The sequence below is a fragment of the Pipistrellus hanaki genome, assembly GCF_964339955.1.
Source record: "Pipistrellus hanaki genome assembly, chromosome: 18".
In the NCBI taxonomy this organism is placed as follows: domain Eukaryota; kingdom Metazoa; phylum Chordata; class Mammalia; order Chiroptera; family Vespertilionidae; genus Pipistrellus; species Pipistrellus hanaki.
Genome location: NC_140520.1, coordinates 14,039,192 through 14,066,303, shown reverse-complemented (window position 1 = coordinate 14,066,303; position 27,112 = coordinate 14,039,192). Strand labels below are relative to the sequence as shown.

General features: G+C 60.5%; 1 protein-coding gene across 1 annotated transcript; it reads right to left on the bottom strand.

Moving 5' to 3' along the window:
• Positions 1-9,999: 9,999 nt before the first annotated feature.
• Positions 10,000-22,455, bottom strand: RHBG (Rh family B glycoprotein). The gene is made up of 10 exons (XM_084866834.1): positions 22,147-22,455; positions 16,400-16,586; positions 15,812-15,962; positions 15,543-15,690; positions 13,194-13,360; positions 12,751-12,888; positions 12,502-12,635; positions 11,906-12,027; positions 10,845-10,918; positions 10,000-10,438 (listed from the first exon to the last, which is right to left on the bottom strand). Exons 1-10 carry the CDS (start codon positions 22,328-22,330, stop codon positions 10,370-10,372), a joined length of 1,374 nt encoding a protein of 457 aa, XP_084722960.1. The 5' UTR covers positions 22,331-22,455; the 3' UTR covers positions 10,000-10,369.
• Between the last annotated feature and the right edge of the window lie 4,657 nt (positions 22,456-27,112).

Below are 27,112 nucleotides of genomic sequence, written 5' to 3'. Positions count from 1 at the left end.
CCTTCAGCTCCCCCTGCCCCTTCTGAAGGGGAGCCAGGTGTGGTTTCCGCCCAGCCCCGCTGCCTGGCTTGGGAGGCCGCATGGCGGTCGCCCTCTGCTGGCCAGTTCCTGTCACTGCAGAAAGTAAGAGTCACCCTGCCCCCCAGCCCGTGCCCACCGGGAGCCCCCAGCACATCCTTCCATTCCACAGGGCAGAACCAGGCTGGGCGCTTCCCTCCGCCGGGATGGGGCAGAGCTGGACTGGGAACCAGGTCGGACTCTGCAGCTGACGTGTGTGGTCCCATGTTCACAAACCCAGGGGCCCTCTGTGCCTGTGTAACTGCGGCTGTATCACCAGAGGCCCCTTCAGGGCCCAAGCTGGGACGTGGCGGCCAGGACCTGTCCGCAGCCTCAGGGATTGGAGCCCTCTGCTCCTTCCTCCACACGCTGCAGGGACATCCCGCCAGACGCTCTGTTCAGAAATAAGGGGTCCCTTGCCTCCAAATGGGCAACCGACTCAGGCCTGCGGGTGTGGAGGCAGCCTCTGGGCCGGCTCCCAGTGGCTGAGGCAGAAGGTGCTGGAGCCCAGGCTCCAGTGGAGGCGGCAGGAGGGAGTGGGCTTTGCTCGGCTCAGGCTTAGCACCGAGCCCGGTACCAGGTGCTCAGGGTCCAGCCGAGTGGAAGTCTTTTTCTTCACTTTGGACACCCCAACTCGCAGTCACGTGCCCAGAGCGGCCCTCCCCACGCCCTTCCTGAGAAGCCAAGATTAGGCTGGGGGGCACCCTGAGTAATGGCAGGCCTGGAGAAGACTTTTTGGGGCCCAGAATGAGGAAAGAGAACACACGGGTCTGCGTAGACAGGGGACAGTGAGCCAGCATCTGGCCCTGGGAGGGGGACGGTGATGGCCTGGCTGCTCCCTTACCACATCCGAGGGGCATGTGTAGGTGTTCACCTGGCGACCTAGGGGACGGCGGCCTGCGCTTCTCCGCAGAGGCCCAAGGCCCAAGGCAGCCTTGCTGCCCAGCCCCACCGTGGGCCCTGCTGGGTCTGCTGAGCGTTCCCTGGTGGGCCAGGCCCCTCTCTGCACAAAGGCACCCTGCCCTTCCTACCCCTGTGTGGCCGAGCTGAGGCCGAAGGAGCTCCGAGTGCCTGGTCTTAGCATTCTCATCTGCAGAATAGGGGCATAAACAATAGCCTTCTGCCAGGGCCGCAGGGGAAGTTAGATAAGATGATGGATGGGAAGTGCTTCGCACACAAGCACACACCAGCCTGCTGCCGGGCTCATGAATGGCGGCCGCTGTTATCGGAGTTGTTACATGGAGGGACTCCGGGAACATGCCAGCCTAGGGCAGGCTCCTCATTACTGCCCCGGCCTGGGCTAATGAGGCCGCGGTAATGGCCACTCACACTGCGGGCCTCCGACAAAAGGACTCGGTGGTCCTGGATGAGCCCAGCGAAGTGAGAAGTGAATGGGGCCTAATGTGACACCTCAGGGCCTGGGGGCTCAGCCCGATGCAGGGGCTGGGCCTGGGGAGGACCCTCCAGCTGAGGCTCCAGGTGCTGAGGGACCACAGGCCAGAGACCCGGGCTGAGAGGCCACCTTTCTCCTGCTTCGAGGTGGGTCAGCCCAGAGCCTTCGGACACAGCCCTGCTCCCTGGCCTTCGCTGACGCGGCCTGGGCCCCTCCAAGCGCCAGGCGGTGCTCCGTGTGCTGGGCGCCCGCCTGCACAGCAGGCCCGGGACCTGTACCTCGGGAGGCCAGTGGGGAGGCAAACCGGAATCCAAACAAAAAATACAGTGAGTGTCGGATGGTGAGAAATGATCTGGAGAAAAAGAAATCGCGGAAAGGGACATGGAGGCAGGGGTCGAGCGAGGAACTGCCATTTAAAACAGAGCTTAGGAAAAGCCAGATTCTTTTTACTTTCTTTTTAAAAAATATATATATTTTACTTTTTTTTTTTTTTTTTTTTTTTTTTAACAGAGAGGAAGGGAGAGGGATAGAGAGTTAGAAACATCGATTCAGCTGCCTCCTGCACACCCCCAATTGGGGATGTGCCCGCAACCAAGGTACATGCCCTTGACCAGAATCAAACCTGGGACCCTTCAGTCAGCAGGCCGCTCTATCCACTGAGCCAAACCGGCTTGGGCTCAACTCTTTCTTGTAAGAATGTTTAAATAGGTGCAAAAAAATGCTCGGCGGCTCAGTGGTTAGACCGTCAGTCCACACACTGAAGGGACCTAGGCATCGGGGCTTTCTGCCCTGGGGAGCTTCCTGGCTCCGCTCACATCTGCAGACACACCTGCTACGCTGAAGCCAATCTCCTTTCAGGGCAGAGGGCGAGATTCCAGCCGAGACCCGAGGAGACGAGGAGGCCAGCGGAGGAGGCCAGCCCTGCGGCGACGGGAGGTGAGCGTTCCAGGCCGAACGGCCAAAGCCTGGCCGGTGTTTGAAAGGCCAGGCTCTCCGGCTCTGCCCCTGGGGCTGCGGAACCTCACAGGAGCCTCTGAGCTGCCCGGAGCCAGGTTTGTGACCTGGGAATCGGGCTGAGGCCCTATCTGCAGGGCATGTGCAGGGGTGGAGGAGAAGCCCTGTTTTCATAAAGGGGAGGGTGCGGCAGAGCCCCCGTCCCGCAGGCAGGTCTGGCCCGAGAGAAACTCGGTGAGTTGGTGGAGATGAGACAAGACCCGGCGGTCTCCAAGACCAGGTGGAGGTTAGGGCGGGGCCAGAGAGTGATTTCCGGAAGGCTAGGCGGGGACTCGGTCTAGTCGCCATAGTGACGGGGAGGGCTGGCCCACCCCTCACCCCCACCACCCACCGTGGATGGGCCGTGGGGTCCCAGGCTGCAGAGACAAGGGAAGGGCTGAAGGCTGAATGGCCAACTGTTCTCGGAGAGGCTTGGCCCCCGATAAAGACCCTTATCGCCACCTCCACCTCCCTCCCAGGGTGATTATCACCCAGAGGGCCTTTGGGGGGGGGGGCGGCAAAGAGCCCTCCATTCCCGTCCTCCAGGCGGGATAACGGGCCATTCACACTGGGACCCCAGCCCACACCTGGGCTCTCAGGCAGCCCCGCAGCCCCATTGTCCCAGCCGCCGGGCCGGGGTGTCCCTGGCAGGGAGGCCGGCCCCCAGCTGGAGCCCTCCTGGCCCTCCCCCAGCTCTCCAGCCGTCTGGACGCCATTCATCCCACAGCCCTCCACCGAATCTCCCTCCTCTTGAAGTCCTCGCAGGGCAATGGGAAAATGGGAAGGAATAATTAGGAAAACCATTAGCGTCTCAAGGCCCATCTGAGAGGGATTAAAGGATTAGAGCCTTCCCACCCAAATCTCCCACTTTAAGGTTGTTGCGCGGGTTTTGTTTCCAGGACGTTTTTTTTCTCTCCTTTTCCCCTGGGTTGGGGAGACTGGAGCCTTGGTGGACCTTCCCTCAGAGCTGCAGATAAAAGTCAGGACATTGAAGTTCGGGCGGAGAAAAATGAAAGCGGGGGGGGGGGGGGGGGGCGGGCTTCCCAAGCCCTCCGGCCACCTTGGGCCACTCCTGGGACGTGAGTGGGTGGGGGAGGGGGGTGCAGAGGCCGGGCCGGGCGGGAGGAAGCCCGGACAGGCCTCTGAGAGCCAACCGGCTCCTCTGAGGGCCAGCCCTGCTTGCCGGGCCACCTACCAGCTCCTTGGAGTCCTAGCCGTGGCTTCTCGGCCTCTCTTGCCCTGATTAAGTCCATCTGAGGCAAACTGGGACAAGGGCCGTTCATCCTGCTCTGAGGGCAGAGGCCGGGGAGGGGCGGGCACAGGGGGCAGGGGCGTGAGGGGTGAGGGGTGAGGCACCTGCAGAGGCGCAGCCTCCTCCATCAGAGGGCTTAGGGACCGCCCCGGGAAGATGTAACCGCTGGGACCTTTTGCTGATGAAAGTACTCCGAAGGCCTGGCACCTCGTAGGTCCTCAGTCACTGTGAGGGGCATGTTCTCCTCAGAGGCATCATCCCCTTTCTCCAGAGAGTGTTCCACAGTCCCCCTGAATGGTCCCCTAACCGCTGGAAACATGAAAACCCTCCATCGCCTGGCTGAGGGCAAGAGGGAGCGGAGGAGGTGCCAAGAGCTCTGGGGGCTGGAAAGCAGAGATGTGCGTTCGGGTGCTCACCCCAGTTCTCCCTGAGTCTTCCCAGGCTCCACCCCACCTGCCCCGAAGGTCCTGGGACGAGAGATGCCTCATCGCTGGCTCACACGGTCACACACACGCACACACACACACACACACACACACACCGGCCCTGGTTTCAGTCTGGGGTCCCCAGGAGTGAAGGTTGTCCTTCTACTTCTCCAGAAGAAAACTCAGCTAAGTCCCCCGGAGCCTCTGAGCCTGTGCCTGGCAGGGCCGGAGGCCAGAGGGCAGGCCTGGCAGGGGCAGCCTCCCCTGGTGGAGGCAGGCGGGTGTCACCGTCACCCTGGCACAGGTGGTGGGGGTGACAGGTGCTGGCGGCTGCAGCCAGCTACCCATTGATGATCGAATTTACTAATGGTCCTGATTAGCAACTGCCAACAGGAGGCCCTGTGCTAACCCCAGCAGTAATCGAGGCTTGCCCTAACTGGTTTGGCTCGGTGGATGGAGCGTCGGCCTGCGGACTGAAGGGTCCCAGGTTCGATTCCGGTCAAGGGCATGTACCTTGGTTATGGGCACATCCCCCGTGGGTGGTGTGCAGGAGGCAGCTGATTGATGTTTCTCTCATCGATGTTTCTAACACTCTATCCCTCTCCCTTCCTCTCTGTAAAAAATCAGTGAAATATATTTTAAAAAGAATAATATAAAAAAAAGAAAAAAAATAATAATCGAGGCTTGAGGGGCGTGGCCAGGAAGGGTGGCTGGCTTGTCCACACAGTGTCCAGTGCCGGGCCCGGGCACCGCAAAGGCCGCCTGAATGGCTGGAAATGAGAAGAAGGGGGACCCTACCCCCTACCCACCCCCGTTTCCCTCTGAGGGTGCCTTGACCCTCCAAGGACACGGCCACCTCGGATGGCGTTGGGTCGAAGTGAAAGGGGAGGGTGGCAGGGAGGGAGGCCTCCGTCTGGGCCTCGGAGCCGGACGCAGCCGGGGGGAGAAGGCGAGGCGGTAAAGCCCAGTGCAGTGAGCTAGAAGGGATTGGGAACAAGCTCCCAGTGTCCCCGCCGCATTCCTGCTCTGAGGAGACGGAGATGGATGGGCTGAGCTGGCTCACACAGACCCGGTTTCAGTTTGGAGTGTGTGTGTGTGTGTGTGTGTGTGTGTGTATGGGGGGCGAGGGGGACAGTTTCTCCAGCTGAGGACTCTCCTGCCAAGAAGAGCAGGGAAGGAAACACAAGTTTAAGAACCCAGACAATGCCGGGGCACAACAAAGCACTTCCTCTCCAGCCTCAGCCCAGCTGGGCCTGCCTGGGTCCGGCCTCAGGACCAGGCCCCGCAGAGCAGACCCAGGGCCCTGCAGTGCAGCCAGAGGGAGAGGGCCGCAAAGGGGGCAGGGGCGGCGGGAGGTGTGCCCTGGGGTCCAGGCTGCGGAGGCCCAGCCCTGTGTGGAGACGTGTGAGCATGGGGGTTTGTCCCCTTTCTGAGGTGGCTGTCAGGGGTGCATTTCCATGAAACTGGGGGGTCCAGGTCAGAATGCTTTGAAGCAGAGACCAGCCAAGAGAGCAGGAGGGGACGAAGCTGCAGGAGGACCCCTCCCGAAGGTGGGCAGTGGGCAGAGCGCCGCAGCCTCCCTGGCACCCCAGCCCAGTCCCCTGGTCTGCCTTTACGTCCCCCAATGCTCCCCCAGGCAGCCAGGCTCTGCTGCCCCCCACACACACACTTCAACCCTGCCCGCCAGGCTCTGCTGCCCCCACCCCACTTCAGCCCTGCCCGCACCCCCAAGACGGACCATGGCCCCTGCTCTCCTCCAGGAGCAGAAGGGGAGGGAAGAGCTCTGCTCCCTGGAGGGCTGGGCCAGCCAAAAGGGGAATAGCTCGCAGGTAGCTGGGACCCGCCTCCAGGAAGACTGCCGGCCCTGCCAGATCCTCCCCCTCCTCCGTCCTCCCTCCCTCAGCCCCTCCTGCCACGCTGGGCCGGAGACCTGGGCTCCCTGAGGCAGGTGTTGCCCTGATTGGTTTTGTCCCCCTAAACCTCCATGGGTCCTACAAGCATCCCTGCACCGCCTCCGAGACAGCGTCTCCCCTGCGTGGCCTCTGCCGCCCTTGACCGAAGTCTCCACGGCGTTTAGAACAGAGGGACTGGGTGCTGCACTTGCTGGGGTTCAAGCCCACTTCCTGGGGCTCAGCCTGACCCCTGTGCCGCCCAGAGGCAGGGGCCGGGGCCCCAGCGGAGAGGGACCTGCCCTGAGCACAGAGCGCCCTTCCCCGGCCAGGCTTCTCCCCGGTGCGGGGCCCGCAGCTTCTGTGGGGGGGCACAGGCTCCTGGGTGGGGGTAGGCAGAGGGACTTGCTGCTTTCCCCACACACACACACACACATCATTGGATACGTGCGGTCCAGTCCTGCCCTGGCTGGCTTTCCTTCACTGGTGGCGGACAGCAGGGAGACGGGCAGGAAGGCCTGGACTGGCCTTGGGCTCAGCGTAAGAGGATCCCTGGGCATCTGAGCAGTGACAGCCCGCTCTGGGGAAGCCAGGGGTGTTTGCCTTAGGGCAGTGGTGGGCAAACTGCGGCCCACGAGCCACATGCAGCTCTTTGGCCCCTTGAGTGTGGCTCTTTCACAAAATACCACGCACCCTAATTAAGTTGATAACAATGTACCTACCTATAATAGTTTAAGGTTAAAAAATTCGGCTCTCAAAAGAAATGTCAGTCGTTGTACCTGCTGATACTTGGCTCTGTTGACTAATGGGTTTGCCGACCGCGGCCTTAGGGTTCTGGAAGGGAACTGGCTCCAGGGACCTGTGAGATTCCACCAGCTCAGGCTGCGTGAAAAGGGGACGGAGACTGAGGGGGGGCGTGGTCAGCAGGTAGGGCGGTGGGCAGAGCACCAAGGAGGGACCAGGTTTAACGTCCAAGAGGAGGACCAGGTGGCTGAGGGCGTGCGGGGCAGTGAGGCTGCGGCCCCCCAGGTCCGGCCCTCCTCGGGGTGCAGGCGGACCGGTGACCGGCGCTCCTGGGCCCCGGCCGGCCTGAGCCGCTCCCGCCCTCCTCCGGGCGGGCGGCTGGGGGCCGGCGGTCAGACGGCAGACAATGGCGCTCTGTCCGGCGGCAGCTCATCCCTATGCAGGACCCACTCCCCGTCCCGGCCTTTCAGGCGGCAGTTCTCACAGGCGGCGGCATTTGCATAGCCGGCTCCCGCCCGGAGACATTGGCCTGCATTGTTCCCGGGCCCGGCGGCGGGCGCAGGGGCCGGGCCGGCCGGGGCGGGCAGACAAAGGAGGGGCGCGGAGCCGGGAGGCGGTGGGCCGGCCGTCCTGACGGTGGGAGAGAAATATCGCGCTGAGGTGGGGGGTCGCGGCTGCCCGGTTTGTCTGCCCCCGGACGGCTGCCGCCCCCCACTTTGGACACCCAGGCCGCGTCTAATTCCTGCCGCGCTGGGGCGGCTGCGCGCCGTGATGTGAATCCCAATGAGGGGGGCGGGGGGCGGGTCTCAGGCCTCCTTTCCCAGGCCGCCTGGGCCCGGGGCCGGGTCCTCCCGAGGTCACAGGAGCCGCTCCCAGCCCCTGGCCCAGGGGGCCGGCCGCACAGGCACAGAAGCACCCCGAGGCCCAAGGTCCCCCACCCGGACCTCTGGGCAGGCACTGCACCCACATACACATGTGCCAAGAGGGCGGCCACTTCCGGAAACCCTGCTCTCCATCCCCGGGCTCTGCTGGCTCTGCACCGAGGGCCCCCGGGGCCGCCGGCCCCCAGCAGCAGGGCCCTGGGAGCCGCTCAGGGGCCAGTGTCCTCCCTCGTCCGTCATCGTCCCAGAGCTCAGGCTCTGGTGCCGGACAGAGTCCATGAGCGGAGTGTCCGCCGGCCCTGCCCTGAGAGGAATGACGGCGGTGATCGGAGGGGCTGTCCTGCTCCTTGTCACCCTGTGGACCCCGCCTGAATGGATGGGCCACTGTGTGGGGACCAGCAGTGCTAAGTCAGAGACTGCGGAGGAGACGGGGGAGGTTGGTGCTGGCTCAGCCACCATGGGGATCTCACAGGTCCCTGGGGCCAGCTCCTTCCAGAACCCTAAGGGAGACACTCACTTCCCCAGAGAGGGCTGGTCCACCGCCCGAGGGCTCCAAGGTTGGTCCTGCCCACTGAGCTCCCTGACCACCAGTGATGGCTCAGCCCCACTAAGCAGAACAGTCCACCGGTGGCCCTCCAAGGCGCTACTCATTAGACGCAGTGACAAACCAAGGGCCTGTTTTAGGAGAGGGCACCTCCCGACAGAGTGCCCTGAGCCGTGGGGCCGGCGCGGGCGACTTCCGGCCGCAGGAGGGCTCCGGGGGTGACAGAGCCTGGAACTGCCCGGCTGCGGGAGAGGTGGGCCGCGGTTTGTGGGACAGCGGGCATGTCCTTGCTCGGGGGCCTCTGGCCTTTCGGGACCTGTGGCCTTTCCTTTGGAAGCCAGCTGGATAACTGCTCTCCACCAGAGAGCTCAGTTGTCCCTCCTCCAGAAAGCCTTCCTGGGTTGAGAGGAGAGCAGTGACCAGCCTTTGTCTCAGCCCTGGGGGAGCTTTAGCTGTGGCCAAGGAGGAGCCAGCAGCGTAGGTCCAGAACATGTAGGAGTCATGGATAAATGAATGTTCACAGCTTTCCCCACCCTGGAGGAATCTCATCCTATCCTTGCATCTCCCTTGCTTGAAGTCTTCAGATCTGGGGACTGCTTGGGGGGCTTTGGGACAGAGCAGGTCAGCAGGACTGGGAGCCAAGACCCCGGATGCGGGCTGGGGCCTCAGTTCTCTCAAACTCCCTCCGGCCCAGCAGGGGCTGGCAGGACTGGGGACCTCTTTGCAGATTCAGCAGCCATCCTTATGTCTCAGCACCAGAGTCTCCCCCAACAAACCTACCCGACCACACTGGGCAGGGACGGTTCCCATCAGGGCTTGTCCCTCAGCTGCCCTCCCCTCTCAACTCTGCACCTGACCTCTCTCCCCAGCCAAGCTCAGTCCATCGACCGCAGTGAGGATGGAGCCTGATGGGGTACCTGGGACTGGGCCGCCGGCTCCCAGAAACCCCTCCGCTGCCTCCTTGGGAGCCTGGTCTGAATGGGTCTTGGTCGTGGGGGAGAAAGATCCGGAGTCATGCTCAATCCCTGCTAGAAGCATTGGGTCAGAGGGAGGCCCCAGGTCTTCGGGGTTGGGGAAGGAGTGTGGAGGGGTGATTTCTCTGTTGGATGAGACCGGAAAGCCCTAGCACCCGCCTGACATGGAGTGGGGGCTGGGAGCTCAAAAAAGGCTGTGGCACGAGTGGTGAGGACAGAGCTGAAGCAGCCTGGAAGGGTGTTAGGCTACAGGAAGAACTCCATCCTCGAAGGACCGAGGGGCCAGAAAGCCTCCTCCTCCTCTGCTGGGTCTGGAGTGCCCTCTGGTGGTCAGATGACTTGAAGCAGCAGGAGGCTCTTCTCAGAGGCAACTCGCAAGAGTTCCTCTACTCCTCAGACTTGGGTGCGACAGGGATGCCAGGTGGTGTCTGGCTGCCTCCAGCTTCTGAGGGCATCAGGAGTTCTTTGCCGTTCACTTCTCAGAAGCTGGAGGCAGCCAGACACCGCCTGGCATCCCTGTCCCACCCAAGTCTGAGGAGTGAACGGCAAAGAACTCCTGATGCCCCTCTCGGGCCCTGTGGGGACCCTCTTCCTACTCTGCTCAGAAGCTGCCCAAGAGGAGGGTCAGAGTGACAGCAGCCCCAGGTGCCTGGAGGAGTGAGCTCCCCGCCTCCTCAGGCAGGCAAGCCCATGGGGGTACCCACCTGGCAGAACTCAGCATCCAGGGGGCGCTCCAGAGACCCAGGGAGGCGAGCCGTTCCCCACCCCCAGGGTCTAACACTGAGTGTGCGGGTGGGAGGGACCCCCGAGCCCCCATGAACCCCGTGCACAGGAAGGAGTCGGTGTTCCTGGTGACAGTGGCGTTTATCACCGCGGAGAGCCAGGCCCAGCACCCGGAACGGTGTGAGGTTGGGCCAGGGGTCAGCAGTCCCCTGGGGGCCTCACTTGCAGGTTGTGGCGGGGGGCGGGGGGGGGGGTGTTTGGTGAGGCTGCTGGGAGGGTCTCCCCTCACTGCGGCCAGTTAGAGCCCTGCTCCTCCTCCGTCTCCCGCGCCTCCCACAGCCCTTCCCCGAGTGCTGCCCGCGGGAAAGAGGCTCTTCCTGACGCGGGACTTCCTTCGTGCAGCGGGAAGGAAGGACGGGAGCGACAAAGGAACTTTCCGAGGGCCAGGCATTCTCTTCCAAAAGGAGAGCATCCTTTCAGGGGCTGGACGCGAGTCAGGCCTGAGTGTCTAGTTCTTCCTCCTTCAGCCGTCCCTGGGCTTCATCTTCATGCTCCCCAGGCACCTGGGGGGCAGGGGGGGGGGTAAAGGGGCGGCTCAATGCCCAGCTCAGGGGCACACAGCTCAGGGGCACCCAGCTCAGGGGCACACAGCTCAGGGGCACCCAGCCCAGGGGCACCCAGCTCAGGGGCACCCAGCTCAGGGACACACAGCTCAGGGGCACCCAGCTCAGGGGCACCCAGCTCAGGGACACACAGCTCAGGGGCACCCAGCTCAGGGACACCCAGCTCTGGGGCACCCAGCTCAGGGGCACACAGCTCAGGGGCACCCAGCTCAGGGGCACCCAGCTCTGGGGCACACCCCCAAGGAGAATGAGCAGCAGGGAAGGGAAGGCAGGTTGGGTCACAGGAAGGGGGCGGGCAGGGGGACAGGGCCCTGTGGGCGGGCGGAGGGGCTGCAGTCGGTCTCACCTCCCAGTAAACCCGGTCCTCGTAGCACTGAGAGTCCGGAGGGGCGTCCAGAAAGGGCAGCTTGAGCATGCACCCTGGCGGTGGTCGGGGAAGACGGGTGAGGCTTTTTGCTGTCCCGTGGGAGAGACTGCCACCCAGGGCCACGGGCACCGAGGAGCCGGGAGGCCTGGGGCCAGCGTGATGGCTACCCGCCTAGCCCAGGCAGGTCACAGCCGTAGTATTTGTTGAGCACCTACTGTGTGCCGGATGCCAGGCAAAGGGCTTGACAAGCATTTCCTTGCCGAGTAATCACAGTGACCCTGAAGGTGCACGTGATCCCTGTGCTACAGAGAAGGAGCCGAGGTTCAGGGAAGTTAAGGAATTCCTTCACCTTTTGCACGGTTGGTAATGAACCAAATGGTGATTCTCTCGTGAACCACGGCTGCTTCCTGTGGCCTCCTGTCCAGGAGGGGTGCGGAAAGCGTGGACTGAATAGTAATCAGGTGAATGAATGCATTGAACCTTGTCTGAGAATGAAAGTCTCGAGTTGAGAGCAGGAGGGTGAGGATGCGTCTAAGCTTTTGCTTTGAAGACCCCCAAGGCCAGCCATCAGGCAGGACTGCCTGACCCAGCGTTCGTGGGCAGTCAGCCTCTGTGGACGTTTTCTGTGCTGCAATCTAGGCATAAGCCAAGCCACCACCTTGGCTCCCTACCCCGAAGGGGGAACAATATACACAGCCCGCCATCTCCTTCAGGGGCTCAGCCTGAGCGTGGACTGCCCTCTAGTGGGTGGAGGGAGCAGCACAGGGAGCCACAGAACCAGAGCAGAGGACCCCAACTCAGCCCCTTGCGGAGGGCTCCCCGCTCCTTGGCACCAGGAAGAGACAAATGCCCCCTTGCTCCTCCTTCCCCGGAGGAGGTCACCCAAACTCTGCAGCCCCACCCACACCCTGCACAAAGGAGGTGCTCACTAAATATCCGAGTAAAGAAATGTCCGGGGGATGGGTTCCCACGGCCTTCCCTCCAGAGAACCCCCTTCCTCCATCTCCTGCCCAACCCCCGCCCCAGCCAAGATCACTCACCTCCGACAGCCCCGCCCACCAAGGCCAGCATCAGGGTAACGAACAGCCCGAGGAGCTGGTACATGGCCTGAGACGTGGCAGTGCGCGGGCCCCGGGCCATGAGGGGAAACACGCTCTGGAGGCTGCGGGGGTTGTGGGGAGGCAGGCGGTCAGTGCAGCCGCCGAAGGGCCTCAGGGGCCCATCAGGCTGAGTCTCCTCTTGGCCCCGGTCAGGCCCGGCCTGGAACCCCCGCCCACCCTCGTGTGACGGCGGACACCCACATACCCTCTCGAGACCCAGTCTGAGGGGCACTTCCGCCTGCCCTCTCCTCTGAGCCTTGATGTTCAGGAGTCGTTCTCTCTCCCTGACCCCTTAGTCACACTATTTAAACCACTGGCTCGGTGACCTGCCAAACCTGACCAGGGACCAGGAAGGCAGTCCCCCGGCTGGTCTGGCTCACTCAGGTTTCCTCAGCTCCCAGAATAGGGATAAATAAGTGAAAATGCTTTTTCTGTTGTTGGTGCCCATGGTGGGGGGAGAGAGTGAGGTCATTCCAAGGGTTAATGTGGATCAATGGGGCGGGCGGGGGGGGGGTGGGGGGGGAGGAGAGACTTACCCATCTCCGTAAGCTTCGTGCGTGGCCAGCCCCGCCACCAGGACCCCCACCAGGGCTCCCAGGACCCCCGGCATGCCATGAAGGTTGTGGACACCACATGTGTCTTGAACTTTGAATTTTGACTCCAGGATGGGCTGGAGGACAGGACACCCACAGTGAGTCTCGTGTGCCCCCCCCCCCGGGCCTGTTGGAGAGGTGGGGGGAAGGCCCTGAAGACCCCTTCTGCCCAGGGCGGAGGGGCGTCTGTACCGTGAAGAACCTATACCCCAGCGTGGAGACGGTCCCGGCCAGGAAGCCAGCTGCCAGGGCCCCGAAGGGCGTGAGCATCATTTCACTCGCTGTCCCCACCACAACGCCCCCGGCCAGCGCTGCGTTCTGGACGTGGACCTGAGGGAGCCGGGGAGAGAGGCATTGGAGGCCCTCCCCACGGTCACAGCCACACCCAACCCAGGCCCGTCCGCCCCGGGGGCGCCCACTGCCTCTGGAAGCCCCCCGCCATCTAACCTCCGACCCTCCTGCTATGTGCCACCGCCTCACACCCTGACCCCCCGCCTCCCGCGCGGGTGGGACTCCCTGGGCCTGTGCCCTTCCCTGCGCCCCCGGAGCACAGGCCCTGCAGGGGCCCAGACCACCACCCCCCCCCGCCAGTCCCTCCCTCCGCTTCCCCCGAGGCCTCCCTCCCACTCCCGTACCATGTCCAGCCGCCCGTCCCTCCCGACCAGGGCCGACAGGGCGAAGGTGCTGAGGGTGCTGGCGGTCAGGGAGTAGTAGGTGTTGAGGACCGTCCGGTGCTGCCCGTCCCCCAGCGGGGTGGGGGCAGAGTTGAAGCTGGGCCAGAAGATCCACAGGAAGATGGTCCCTGCGTGGGGGGCGGGGGGAGGCAGCAGAGTGAGAGGAGGGACGCGGCTCCCCACGAGGCACAGGCTGTGCGACTGCAGAGAAGTCACCCCTCTCGGCAGCCTCAGTTTCCTCCTCTGTGAAGTGGGGATAGTCATGCCTGCCTCACGAAGTGAGGACTGAATGAGGTGACACACAGGAAGTGCTTAGTAGGTACTCAATGCTCAACACAGTAGCTACGGAGGGGTGCTGGCCCACAAGGGAGCCACTTCATTGAAAACCAGAGGGCTGAGGGTTGTTGTTTTTTTGTTTTGTTTTGTTTTAATATATTTTATTGATTTTTTTTTTTACAGAGAGGAAGGGAGAGGGATAGAGAGCTAGAAACATCGATGAGAGAGAAACATCAACCAGCTGCCTCCTGCACACCCCCCACTGGGGATGTGCCCGTAACCAATGTACATGCCCTTGACTGGAATCGAACCTGGGACCTTTCAGTCCACAGACTGATGCTCTATCCACTGAGCCAAACCAGTTTCAGCTAGGGTTGTTGTTTTTTTTGTTGTTTTTTTAAGTATCAGGAAAGGAAAGATGAAAAAAAAATACAAAGTGCTCTGCATTTCAGGCACTAAGCTGGGTCCGGGGTCTGCGTGTCAGGAAAATAATTTGGTTTATAACCTCAATGACTTCCTAGGAAGGTGGACCCTGCAGCATGCAGGAGAGGCCGCTGTCTGCCGAGCACGGGCTGGGCTGGGCTGGGCCCGGGCGGTTCAGGGTAAGAGCCCTGCCTGTCCATAGGTTCCCAGGCCAGTCCTGGAGGGCGAGGGCGGAGGGCCGGGGCACACTGAGGGAAGGCTGGGGCCGTTCAGGTAGGGTGAGCTCGGCAAGGGGCTGGAGGGCCTGCCCCTGGGTGCTGAGAGGCCCGTGGGTGTGCCAGGTAACGTGTCCCTGCCCCCCACAGCCTGCCATGAATTCCCCCCCCCCCCCCCAGAGCGTGGGGAGGAAGCAGGGAAAGGCCACGTGTCTGTGTGGGAGGAGGGGAGGCGGAGGAGAGCGGAGCATGCTGGCCTCTGGGGTCGCTCAGAGATCTTGGGGAAGTCTTGGGGCTTAAAGCCAGTGGATCCGGGTCGCTCAGAGCCAGGAGGTCTCCGCTGCACTAGGGTTACATGCACTCTATCTCACAGCAAACCCGGAGCACGAACCACAAAGCCAGCCTCTCTCCAGTTATTTCTCAATACTACCCCCACACACACAAAAGACTGGCCCGGCCGTGTGGCTCAGTGGTTGAGCGGCGACCCATGAACCAAGAGTTCCCTGGTTCCAGCCCCAGGCAGGGCACAAGCCCGGGTTGCGGGCTGATCTTCAGTAGGGGGCGTGCAGGAGGCAGCCCATTGATGTCTCTTTCTCAGCGATGTTTCTATCACTCTATCCTTCTCCCTTCCTCTCTCTAAAACCAGTAAAAACATACACACACACACACACACACACACACACACACACATATATGTATGTATATATATACACACACATATATATGAATATATATATATATATATATATATATTTTTTTTTTTTAACAGTCAAATTTAGCAGTGGGGTAAAAACATATCTTTAGAAAAAAGTCAGTTCCTTTCCTGGCTCTTATGAAGATAGAGAGAGGAGCAGAGGCCAGGGGGGAGGTACCTGCTTAAGACACGGGATGGTGATTGGTGCTCACAGGTCAGGCCCTACTGCTCCCAGGGGAGACGCACAAACTCCAACCCCAGCCCCAGGCGGGGCTTCTGGGAGGAAGTGTCCTTAGGCGGGGGAGGTGCCCTGGGGACAAAGGCCTGGGGGTCCAGGTGGGAGAGCCTAGTGTGAGAGAGATGGAGTTGGGAGGGAGGGGGAGGGCGAGGGGCTGGGTGTCAGGCTGGTGAGTCTGGGTTCTGACTTGTGGGTGGGGAGCCCTGGAGGGTTTAAGAAGGGTCGGTGCCAACGCTTTTTGAAAGGCCCCTGGGAATGAGCCTCAGGGCCTGCGAGTACAGGGCTGAGTCCTAAGAACCAGCCATAAAACTGCTGAGGGGGAGGGGCACAGGTCCCTGACTCTCCAGGAAGAATCCAAGTAGGAAGGGAGTTCTCAGCCAGAACCCTGAGACCTGGCCTGGCCATCATCCTCTCTGGACTGGTCCCCACCCCACCCCACCCCACCCCACCCTGGCAGGCCTCACCGATCATGGCAAAGAGGTCCGAGTGGTAGACGGAGCCCTGGCGGTGCTTGCTCTTCTCCAGCTCGGGCCGGTAGAGCACCCGCGAGAGGGCCAGCCCGAAGTAGGCACCGAAGGTGTGAATGGTCATGGAGCCGCCGGCATCCTTCACCTGGGGAGGTGGAGCTGAGGAGGAGGGCGCCCCGCCCCCTGCCCCCCGCCCCCCGCCCCCTGGCCCCGGTCAGGGCCCGCCTTGGCCACCCCGCCCTCGCTCCACCCCCATCCAGACGCACCCCCAGGAGACTAAGGAGCACAAACTCGTTGATGCCAAACAGTGCCACCTCCAGCAGGGCCATGAGCAGCAGCTGGGCTGGCCCGGTCTTGCCCAGCACGGCGCCGAAGGAGATGAGCACGGCCCCCGCGCAGAAGTCCGCGTTGATCATGCTGGAGGGTCGAGAGGGGGGTGAGGGGGGACCGGATGGGGGGGGGGAGCCCTGGGGGGAGGGCTGGGGGCGGAGGCCAGGAGCCCACTGCACGTCTAAGCTCTTCCCCGGGAGGAGGGGTGAGCGCCTGCCTTTGTGCAGATGCGGACAAGTCTCAGGGAGGGCGGTCGGGCCTCGCAGACACAGCCCACAGGTGGAAGAACCGGATCCCGAGCTGGGAGCTTCCCCGAAGCGCCCCCCCTCCCAGCAGCTCTTGGGTAACAAGGGGCTCGCAGGAATGGGGAGAGGGGTGTGGCCGAGCGTGTGGGGAAAGGCTGGGAGAAGAACTCAGGCGGCAAGAACAGGCGGGGCCGAAGAGAAATCAAAGAATGGGCGTCCTGGAGCGACTGGAAGGTCGGGGCTGAGGGGGTCCGGGGAGCAGGGCGGCCGCGGCCCCACCTCTCCACGCCCACGTGGATGTGGCCGCGGTGGAAGGAGTGCAGGAAGCCCTGGGTGAGCGTGGACCACTGCAGCGCGAAGGCGGCCAGGAGGAAGGCGAAGCCCACGCTGCTGAAGCCGTAGCGCTGCAGGAAGGCCATGAGGAAGCCGAAGCCCAGGAACACCATGGTGTGCACGTCCTGGAAGCCTGGGGGGAGGGGGGGAGGGGGAGGCTCTGCTGACCCCCGCCTTCTCCCCCGCAAACCCAGCAGCCACCCCGCCCCGCCGCTCCTGAGGCTCCAGCTGTCACACGCCCCAGCGTTCCGGGAGCGTGGGCCCAGACTGAGCCACCGGTGCCAAGCCGGCCAGCGTGGAGCAGGGACCCAGGCCACCGCGATGTCCCCGGGTCAGGGCCAGGGCACAGAGCCTTTTCCCGCTCTCTCCTCCGCCCCCTCACCTGCCCTGTCTCCGGTCTCTCACTGGTAGATCCTCCCTTCCCCAACTGATGGACGGAGTGTGACGTCACCTCCACCCGCGGCCTGGACATTCCTGAGCACCTAACCAGGCACCTGATATGGACCATCCATTGAACCACCAGTCAGCACCTGCCAATTCCTAAGTCCCTAAGTGCCTAATCATGTATATGAACCTCCAATCAGCGCATGCAGAGCACCCTAAGTCCCACCCCTTCCCTTTCCTCCCCTCAAAAGGCATGTTCCCACCGAAACCGGTTTGGCTCAGTGGATAGAGCCTTGGCCTGTGGACTGAAGGGTCCCAGGTTCGATTCCGGTCAAGGGCATGTACAGTGGTTGCAGGCACATCCCCAGTAGGGGGTGTGTAGGAGGCAGCTGGTCGATGTTTCTCTCTCATCGATGTTTCTAACTCTCTACACCTCTCTCTTCCTCTCTGTAAAAAAATCAATAAAATATATTAAACAAACAAACAAAACAAAACAAAAGGCATGCTCCCCTCTGCACGGGTGCTGCTCTCCCCGTGGGAGACAGCCCTGCAGGGTCTCTCTCCTCTAATAAGGCCTGTATCTTGGTCTTCGGCCTCTGCCTCGCCCTTCACTCACAGCTACTTACCAAGCAAGTTCCACCCACGTCTCTCTCCCGCTGCAACCCCCGTCCCACCGCGCTCACCCCCCCCCGGGGGTCTCTCCAGCGGCCCCTCTGCTGGGAAGTCCTTCTGGATGTCTCACCTCCGTCCCTCACACTTCAGAACCTATCCCTCTCCGTTTTGAGAAATTTAAATTTTAAAAACATAATAATTTTCCAAAATGGCTTTAAGCTGTTACCAGATTACCTCGGGGGGGGGGGGGGGGGGAAGGACAGGAAGGCGGGCGGGGCCGCTGGCACTGACTCCAGGGCGGAGGGTGCTCCTGGAGTGACGCAGCCAGCGAGGCGGCTCCCGGAAGGAGGCTTTCGCCTTTTAGCTTGTCTCTTGCTACAGTTCCATTTATTTTTATTTTAAAGTATATTTTATTGATTTTTTTGTACAGAGAGGAAGGGAGCGGGAATAGAGAGTTAGAAACATCAATGGGAGAGAAGCATCAACCAGCTGCCTCTTGCACACCCCCCACTGGGGATGTGCCCGCAACCAACGTACATGCCCTTGACCGGAATCGAACCTGGGACCTTTCAGTCTGCAGACCGACACTCTATCCACTGAGCCACACTGGTTTCGGCTATTTTTATTTGTATAGAAGAATTCCTTGAACTATGTTAACTTGTCAGTGGAGTTTCTGGGCAGGGAGATTTGGGACCATCTTCTGTTTGTCTTCTATGCTGCACTCCTGGGCATAGAAAACTACGCCACTAAAGTAATGCTTGGTAACACTGACAATAAGGTACATACAAATAATTTGCTTTAGTGTGAGGTCTGAATCCCTCTCCCAGCCTCTGCCAATGGGGTTTGACACACCAGCCAGCGTGACCGCGGCCATGCAGCCGGGACTCTCTCCTCCGTCCGCCCGGGGTCGCGGTGCACAGTGCCACGCTCCGTATCGCTGGCTTTCACTTAAAACAGCACAGACCGCGCTTCGCGTGTGCTGCTGTTGCATCTGTTGTCAATAAGTTATTGAGAAACAGGGTCCGCCGTGACCCTAAGCTCCCCGGTGACAGCTCCACGTGGGGACTTGTGCTTGGAACACAGTGCGAGGAAATGTCCCTCCCCCCGAGGAAGCAGCCTGCTTTCCCGCGTTCGGGCGACAGACGTTTACAGAGCACGGGCCAGCCGCATCGGGCTCTCGGAATGCAGCAGCCACGGTCCCTGTGCTGACAGGCATGGGAGACAGACATCGAGAAACCAAAGCGTCACGTGTGTGCGGCCTCCTTGGCTCTGATGAGAACACGTAACTGAGGGTATTCCCTTTTCCCCTTGGCCGCCTGGAAGCTCAGAGCTACTCTGGAGTCTCCACCGCAGCCACTAGAAGGCCCTGAAGGTGCTCATCATTGTGTTCCGCTTCCCTTTTCGTAAGACACCACAGATGTCTTTGCTGTGAATGACCTCATCAAGTCCCTTGCAGAAAGAGACAAATCATAAAGAAAGCAAAACGAAGGTCATATCCTTTTGTTCAATCTGGAGGAGCACCGACCAGCCAGAAATGTATTCTTGGATTTCAGAATGTAATCAATGATGTGCAGAGAAGCGAGCTTTTATGCTTTTTTGTGCCGTGTGGGGGCTGACAGGAAATGACAGCCCAGCAGCCAGGGGGAGTGAGGCTCGAGATCCCCACCCGCCTCCCTAAAGGGTCCAACACTGCGTCCCTTCTCCAGCCCGGCCCATGCCCCACACCCCCCAGACTCCTTCCCTCCCGGGTGGGAAACCCCTTGGAAAAGGAGAGACCTCCCTTGGAACTCAACCCGCAGTCGCGGTTCTTTGAGGCCTCGCTGCCTGCCTTCCTCTCTCCTTGGCGGACACTCCAGGGGACCCGTGTCGTTCTTTTGCCCAAGGACAGACGGAAAGATAAACGAAGGGGGCGGGGTCCCGGGGCTCTGTGCCCATGGCCTGCCGAAACCACTCAGAACTTGTTCTAAATGGCAACAATATTTACGTCTCCCACCTCCGGCGTGTTTGGAGCCAAAACTCAATCCCTTGGCCTTTCAACCGAAGTCTAAACATCAAGAAGTCTCCTTCCGCGGAGAAGGTTGCTCATGGACACTCACTCTCCTTGGGCTCCGCCAGCTGGAGGCAGGGGGGATGGGTAAGATGACCCTCCCCGGGCCCTTCATGGGGCCCCTGAGGGGGCAGGAGAGCTGGCTGGAGAGAAGATAAGAGCTCTGTAGAGCCATCCCTCTCTCTCTTTCCCTAACTGCCCCTCCCCAGCCCCTCTCCATGGAAGACGCCTAACAGGACTGGGATTGTGGGACAAGGGAAGTGAGAGCTGGGGCTTCAGCATCTGACAGAGCTGTGTTTACATTCCAGCTCTCCCCTTTTAGCTCTGTGACCTTGGACAAGCCACGGACCCTCTCCGAACCTCCTCCGTTCCCTCATCTGTAAAGTGGGGGTGCAAAATAGGAGCAGGAAAAGCGAGTGTCAAGATGGGGAGCCCCCCCCACACTCTCCTGCTCCAGTCCTTAAGGGGACAGAGGGGTGTTCATTCTCCTAGAAGAGGTCACACAAACCACTCCATCCCGGTCACACCCCGCCCCGCCTCTCCCAAGATGGTTCCTTCTGTCCTAGTCCTTCTCCCGGGAGTAAGGGCCCGGAGGCAGGCGTGGGAAAAGGTCCTGCCTCTGCTTCTGTCTCCGACCCCTTCCTCCTCTTCGTTCCTGTGGTCCCTGTAACCCTGGGTTTTCGTCTCCTTTTCCCAATACCCGCTCAGCAGGATAGGAACGTGGGGAAAGGCTGCAGAGGGGGTGCCCAGAGCCCGGGCCCCAGCCTGGCCAACCTGCTGTGTGCGACCTTGGGCGGCCACACACTCTCCCTGGCTCCCCCCACATCTCGGGAGAGTCAACTCGAGGGGCGCTGACAACACAGACGGACCCTCAGAGCAGCGTGCCCTTGGCACTGGCTCTCCCAACAGTTGCAGAATTCCCTTTCATCTCCCAAATCAAAGAGAGGTGGCGACACCCCCTCTGGCCCCGATCCCGTCCCCTGTACACAAGGACAGGCGAAGACCCGGCTCATCAAAGCCGCGGGCTCCGGGACCGCACACTCCCTCCTCCCCAGCCTTCCCCCGCACAGGGTCCCAAGTCCACGGGGTGGAAACCTGGGGCAGAAAAAGAGGGAGGACTCCCAACGGCCGTTCCTCTGACCCCGAGGGAGCCCACCGCCGCCGCGGGGTGAGGAGCCGCAGGGCTCAGGGAGGGCGCGGAGACAGGCGGGCCTGGCGGCCTCCAGGGAGGCCCCGGGGAGAAGCCATTGGGGGTTCGGGGCAGACAGCCGGGTCAGACCCTCGGACAAGAGCTTTCTTCCCTCGGACTATGAACTGGTCCCTCCCAGCGCCCTGTCTCTGCGGACAATGCGTGACCCCAAGAGTCTTCCATTCCAGCCCGTTGGCTCTGGCTGAGATCCCAGCTTCCATGGCTCCCCTTGTCCAGCCAGGGCTGGGGTGAGGGAGGGGCTGTCCCTCCTCCCCGCTCTGCCTGGGGTGTCTGGGGGTCTGGCTTTATGCCCAGGCCCAGACCTCCACCTCACCCTCCAGATCCTCGGCACTGTGAGCTTCCTTTTGTCTCGCTGGGGCTGGGAGAGGGTCAGGTGGGGACAGCTGACGGAAAGGAGAGTAATAGCAGCCTGTGACTTTTTTTATTTTATTTTATTTTTTATAGGAGACTCTCACCCTCTGAGCCTTCTCTGCACGTGTATCCTTCAAATGAGGCAGCCTTCTCCCCATTGCCCAGATGGGAAAACTGAGGCTCAGAGGAGACCTGCCCAAGCATTGGTGGTGAAGTTTGAGATTCTGATGTCCTTGGTCTCAGCCACCCAGGGCCTGCATCTCAAGGCTGGGCCCCCACCCTTGAGAGGCTCTGTCCCAGCTGGGGTCAGGCACTAACCCTCCCCTTCCCGGGCCTTGCCAGCAGACAGGTGAACGGAGGTGCAAAGAGCCTGGAATGCCCGGTCCCAGTTCCCACTCTGCCACTCACACGGAGGGGGATCATGAGCAAGCCACAACCTCTTTGAGCCTCTGCTTTCTCCCGGGTGAAACGGGCTGATGGCCCTGCCTGCCTTTCTCGGAGCCATGGACCGCCACTCCGGTTGGCTGGTAGGTGGGTCCTTGCCATCTTCTTCTCTCTGACTTTGGGAGGGCCAGCGCTAGGCAACCAGGGGAGAAGTGCCCGAGCCCCCCTAGACCAGATTGCCTTCTTGCGACCCGCCATTACCACCTGCTGCCCGCAGCACCCCCGCTCCCCTGCCCAGCAGGTTCTCCTCCCTGGGCTCAGGGTGGAGGGCTGAGGAGAGGCGGATTCTCTGCACCAGCCCCGCACACCTCATTCCGCTGACTGGGAACTGGGAAAGGGACAGTGGAGCCGTCAAAGCTGGGGCTCCGGCTCCTTCAATTCTGACAGCGTGACCCTGAACAGCCCCTTGACCTCTCTGAGCCCCGGGCCCCCCACCTCTGTCTAGTTTGCAGACTAAAGGGGATCGTGCATGTGCCGCCCTCAGCACAAACCTGGCGCATGGCAGACGCTGGGGAAAGGTGCTGTTGCAAATCTGGGGCATCTTCATCTCAGGGCGAGGGGGCTGCCCCCCTACCCCAGGGGCAGACCTGGGCACCCCAGGCCCCCTCCTTGGGGTCCCTGCCCCCGCAGCCCTCCCACACTCACTTGGGTAGCGAAAGTAGAACTCATTGTCGGCGCTGCTGTGGTTGCCCCGGGGCCAGAGGGCGGCGTCGGCCTCGCGGTCGTAGCGCACGAACAGGGCGAAGAGCACGGCGGTGGCGGCCTGCAGCAGCAGGCAGAGCAGCGGCAGCGCCAGGCGCCGGCGGGCGCGGCGCGGGGGCCCGGCCATGCCCGGCTCTGGCTCCGCGCTGGGCGCCCACGGGACAGGCTCTCCCGGGCGTGCCGGGCAGGTTTCGCCGGAGCCAGAGCCAGCCCACCTGCAGGGCCCTCCCCCGAGGCCTCGCCCACGCCCATGAGGAGACCTAGCCCTCTGCTGCTCCCGGGGCTTGGGGGTGGGGGGTATGGGTGGGGTTTGGGGGTGGGGGTGTCCTGGGCCAGAGGCCCGAGGGGGAGCAAGGACTGGGAGGGATGGGGGCGTTCGGACCCCAGATCTTGTTTCTGCCCAGCTGATCCCGGCGCTGTTCTGCTCAGCATGCACTGTGCCTGCTGGGGCACAGCGGCGGACCCAGTGAGGGAAAGGAAGGGAGGGGGCCTGCACCCTAAAAAAACCCCACAACCTCCCCTCCCCCCAAAACCTGTGATAGTTTAAAGAGTGTTTCCCAAAGAGTAAGTGCCCCTTAGGCCCCACCAACCCCTGCCGGTGTGGCTCAGTGGGTTGGGTGAGGTCCCTTGCCTTTGGGTTCCCGTCAGGCAAACACTCAGGTTGCTTGCTCGAACCCCTGTAGATGGATGTTCTGCTTTCTCATGGATATTTCTCTTTCTCCCTCTCCCTTTACTCTCTCTCTCTCAAATTCAGTAAAGAAAAATGTTAAAGGCCCTGGCCAGGCCCCTCCAGGGTTAACACCAGAAAGAGCTGAGGGGTTACTCAGGCTTTTCCAAAGGAGAGATGGAGAACAGAGATAAAGCGATGGCTCTGCAGACCTTGGTGATTAACCCAGCCAACCCTTGGTGAGACCCAGGAGGTCTGGGCCTCAGCAGGCCAGGTGCTCACCTGCTCCAGCCTCCGCCTCCCGGTCTCCAACCCGCACCCACCGCAGTGCAGCGGGCTGGGCGGGGGCCTCATGGACACGGGGCTTCCCCGGGCAGCCCGGGGAGGGTCTGAGAGGCTCTGGGCTGCCTCCGCCGCTGTAGAGAAGGGAGGCCAGATGGAAGGAGGGTCTTCCCACTTAGGAGTCCACAGTCCTTGTTACAGGAGCGGGATCTGCGTCCTCCGGGGTGGCAGACGGACCGTGAGGAGGCTGACTGCGAGCCAGGCTTTAGAGATGAACCGGATGACTCCTCTCCAGGAGCCCCCGTCCAGTTGGGAGGCAGACACGGAGCAGGGAATTGAACTGCCATTGGGGTAGACATGTGACCTTGGGAAGCACAGGGGCAACGGGGACCTAGGAGGAGAGGCTGCAGAACCCACCGGAGAGGAGGGAGAGGACCGAAAAGGATACTTCCTGGGAGGGATGTCCACAGGCAGTCTGAACTGGGGCAAGAGAAGGAAGAAGAGGGACATTTTGAGAAGGGGCTCAGTATAGACACAAGCCTGGCTGTGTGAGTGTCCAGTGTGTTCAGGAACTGAGGCTGAGGGTGGGGCGGCTAAAAAGTCCTTGAAGGCCCTGCTAAGGCACATGGCTGGCCTCTCCCCAGTGGCTGCTGGGCCGCTGGAGGGCTCCAAACAGACGGAGGACTTGGACTATTGCTGCTTCTTCTTCTTCTTCTTCTTCTTCTTCTTCTTCTTCTTCTTTTTTAATATAGTTTATTGATTTTTTTACAGAGAGAGGGATAGAGAGTTAGAAACATCGATGAGAGAGAATCATAGATCAGCTGCCTCTTGCACACCCCCTACTGAGGATGTGCCCACAACCAACGTACATGCCCTTAACCGGAATCAAACCTGGGATTTTTCAGTCCGCAGGCCGACGCTCTATCTATCCACTGCGCCAAACCGGTTTCAGCTGGACTATTGCTTCTGACACCAGCAGGCCAAAAGGCTCTTCCAAGGAGAGAAGCAGAAGGCCAGTGTCAGAGGGGCTAGTGAGAGGGGAGGCCCCCTGTTCCACCCTACATTCCCCTCCAGCATGGCCTGTGGGTGTTTGCGAAGGCGTTCCAGAGCCCTGGCTGAAGGCAGAGTTGCCATTCCCAGGAGATGCGGTCTGGGTCCACAGGGCCAGCCACTCCCCAGAGCAGAATCTGAGGGAGCTCCTCCCGAGAATGACCCTGCCCCTTCTCAGGAGGCCCCGATCCTCCTCCTTTCCCCAGTTCGCCTCTCCCCCACCTCCCCTCATGGGCTTGAGCCTCTGGCCAGCGTGGGCTCTGGGGCATTCTAGGTGTCCAACCGCCTGACCTAATGCCCGGCCAGGCAGGCAGGGGGTGGGGGGGTCAGCCGCTGGGTAGCAGCAGCCTCTGGTAGCTCTGCTCTGAGCAGGCCGGGCATGCTCTCTGGCACCAGTGGCCCCTGGCCCCTGGCCCCTGGCCCCTGGCCCGGAGGCTCTCTACTGGATCAGCAGGAAAGCTGTTTTCCAGCTCCTTCGGTGGAGTGGTGTGGGCAGTGAGTGTCTGGTCAACAGCCTTTGGGTAATGATTCTTGGTAATTCAGCATCTGGATAGCCTCCCAGGCTCAGCCTTCTGCTCCAGAGACTCAGCCTCCTTTCTGAGCCCGGTTTGGGTGTAGGAGTTGCTTTGGGTTTGTCTAGGCCCTACAAGGGGAAGAGTCTTCAGCAGCTGCAGAACGAGAGAGAGCAAGGCCTCCTAGCTGGGCCTTCCTAGCATCTCTGGGAGTTTCCCCCCTGATTCCGGCCTCCTCCATCTCTTTCTTACCTGCTGACTCTCTCAGCTCTTCTAAATTCCTCAGGATCTCTGATTTTCCCTCTCCTCTGTTGCTCATTCATTCATTCAACAACTACCCATTTAGTGCCAATCCTGGGCCTGGGGTTCTAGTCAGCACCATAACAGGGTTGGGTCCTGGAGTACCCCTCCCCCCTTGGCAGGTGTTGACCCTTTATGTGCTGGATTGGGGAGAGGTGGAGAGGGAGCCCTTGGAAGGGCCAGGATAGCTGGGCCAGCCGCAGGAGGGTACACTTGGAGACCTTTGGCCAACATCTCTTGACCAGCTTGCATGGGACGATCTTGGTATTTTAACAACTAGTGAGCACCAGCTGGTTTCACCCTTTGGTCAGCAGAGAGCAAGACCCTTGTGGAGGTTTCCCTGGCCCGCCGCCTATTCTGGAAGGCTCAGTCCATGGTTTTCCTTCGGCTCACCCAGCGATGGCAAGCTCCAGGTGTCCCCTCCTGCCTCCTCTGGCCCTGGAAGCTCTGATGGATTTGGGGACCTCATCTCCCACTCCTTCCTCCACCTCAGAGGAGTCTTTGGGGCCCCTGACTCTGTCACCGGCTCCCTGCCTGCCTGGCCTGGGGTCTGTCCAATCTTCCACTTTCCATCTCTACTTTCCAGCTGGGACTGGCTGAGCACCTGAAGGGTAGCCAAGGGGAACCGGTGTCTGCTGCTTGCCCTGGCCCAGCCTGGCCGGGCCATCCGTGGGGACCGGGGCTCCGGTTACTGAGTAACTCGGGGTTGCTTAGAGCTGCCCTTTATCAGGGTCACCTCCTCCCCACTCCCTGCTATTTTGGCTTAGAAACCCCAAAGCCACTTGGCTCCTTTAGTTCCAATGAACTTTCTCCAGTGTTATGGGCAACAAAAGAAAAAAGTAGCAAAGCACCAGGGTTAAGACATTTGTTAGTTCATTTATGTGTTGACTCATTCATTCATTCACATTTTAAAATATATTTTTATTGATTTGAGAGAGGAAGAGAGGGTGCGATAGAAACATCAATGACGAGAAAGAATCATTGATTGACTGCCTCCTGCACACCTCCCACTGGGGATCAAGCCAGCAACCCAGGCACGTGCCCTTAACTAGAATTGAACCCGGGACTCTTCAGTAAACAGGCCAATGCTCTATCCACTGAGCCAAACCAGCTAGGGCTCCTGAAACCGGTTTGGCTCAATGGTAGAGCATCGGTCTGTGGACTGAAAGGTCCCGGGTTCGATTCCGGTCAAGGACATGTACGTTGGTTGCGGGCACATCCCTGGTGGGCGGTGTGCAGGAGGAGGCTGGTCGATGAGAGAGAAACATCGACTTTTCTGGCTCTCTATCTCTCTCCCTTCCTCTCTGTAAAAAATCAATAAAATACATTAAAAAAAAAAAAAGATGGCGCCCTTAGCAACTTGTTTGGCATACAATATGTGTTCAATAAAAATTAAAAAAACAAAAACAAAACCAGCTAGGACTAATTGTATTGTTTTAAAGTGTGTCACTACCTGAAACTGGTGACTTGACTATGCACAAAAATCCTGCCAAATAGTTTATAAATGCCAGAAGATGAAAAAACAAAAACAGCCGAAACCAGTTTGGCTCAGTGGATAGAGCGTCAGCCTGCGGACTGAAGGGTCCTGGGTTCGATTCCGGTCAGGGGCATGTACCTTAGTTGCGGGCACATCCCCAGTGGGGGGTGTACAAGAGGCAGCTGATTGATGTTTCTCTCTCATCAATGTTTCTAACTATCCCTCTCCCTTCAGGGCCTCTGACACACCTTTTCTGTTAGTAGGATGACTAGTACCGGCTCTATTAGAACACCAATAGGTGTGGTGCCTGGGAAAGAATCTTAGGATCACATGATCAACAACCTGTGCTATTATTTTACTATTGACAATTTCACAAGTTCTCTCCAGCAGATCTTAAGCTGTTCCAGTTTGGGGAGGGAAAAGTGTGAAAAGGTGCACTCTTCTATTTCATAGTCAAATATGTGATTCCTGTATTGTTTGTGCTTCCTGTATTGTTCATGTTCTTATGGTCCTTTCACTGGTTTAGAAAACAGCTGTTTTCATTATTATTGTTTCGTTTTTTTCTGAGGGTGCGGGACAAAAAAAATAAAACCATACAAATTTAACTAAACCTTAACAGTG

What these genes read in the sequence shown, in the direction of transcription:
- RHBG (XM_084866834.1), bottom strand. Translation starts at nt 22,330, where the DNA reads ATGGCCGGGCCCCCGCGCCGCGCCCGCCGGCGCCTGGCGCTGCCGCTG. An exon ending in TGGGGTATAGGTTCTTCACG is followed by an intron (nt 12,636 to 12,750) that starts GTACAGACGCCC and finishes CCTGTCCTCCAG; the next exon opens with CCCATCCTGGAGTCAAAATT. An exon ending in AGGACCGGGTTTACTGGGAG is followed by an intron (nt 10,439 to 10,844) that starts GTGAGACCGACT and finishes CCTGCCCCCCAG; the next exon opens with GTGCCTGGGGAGCATGAAGA.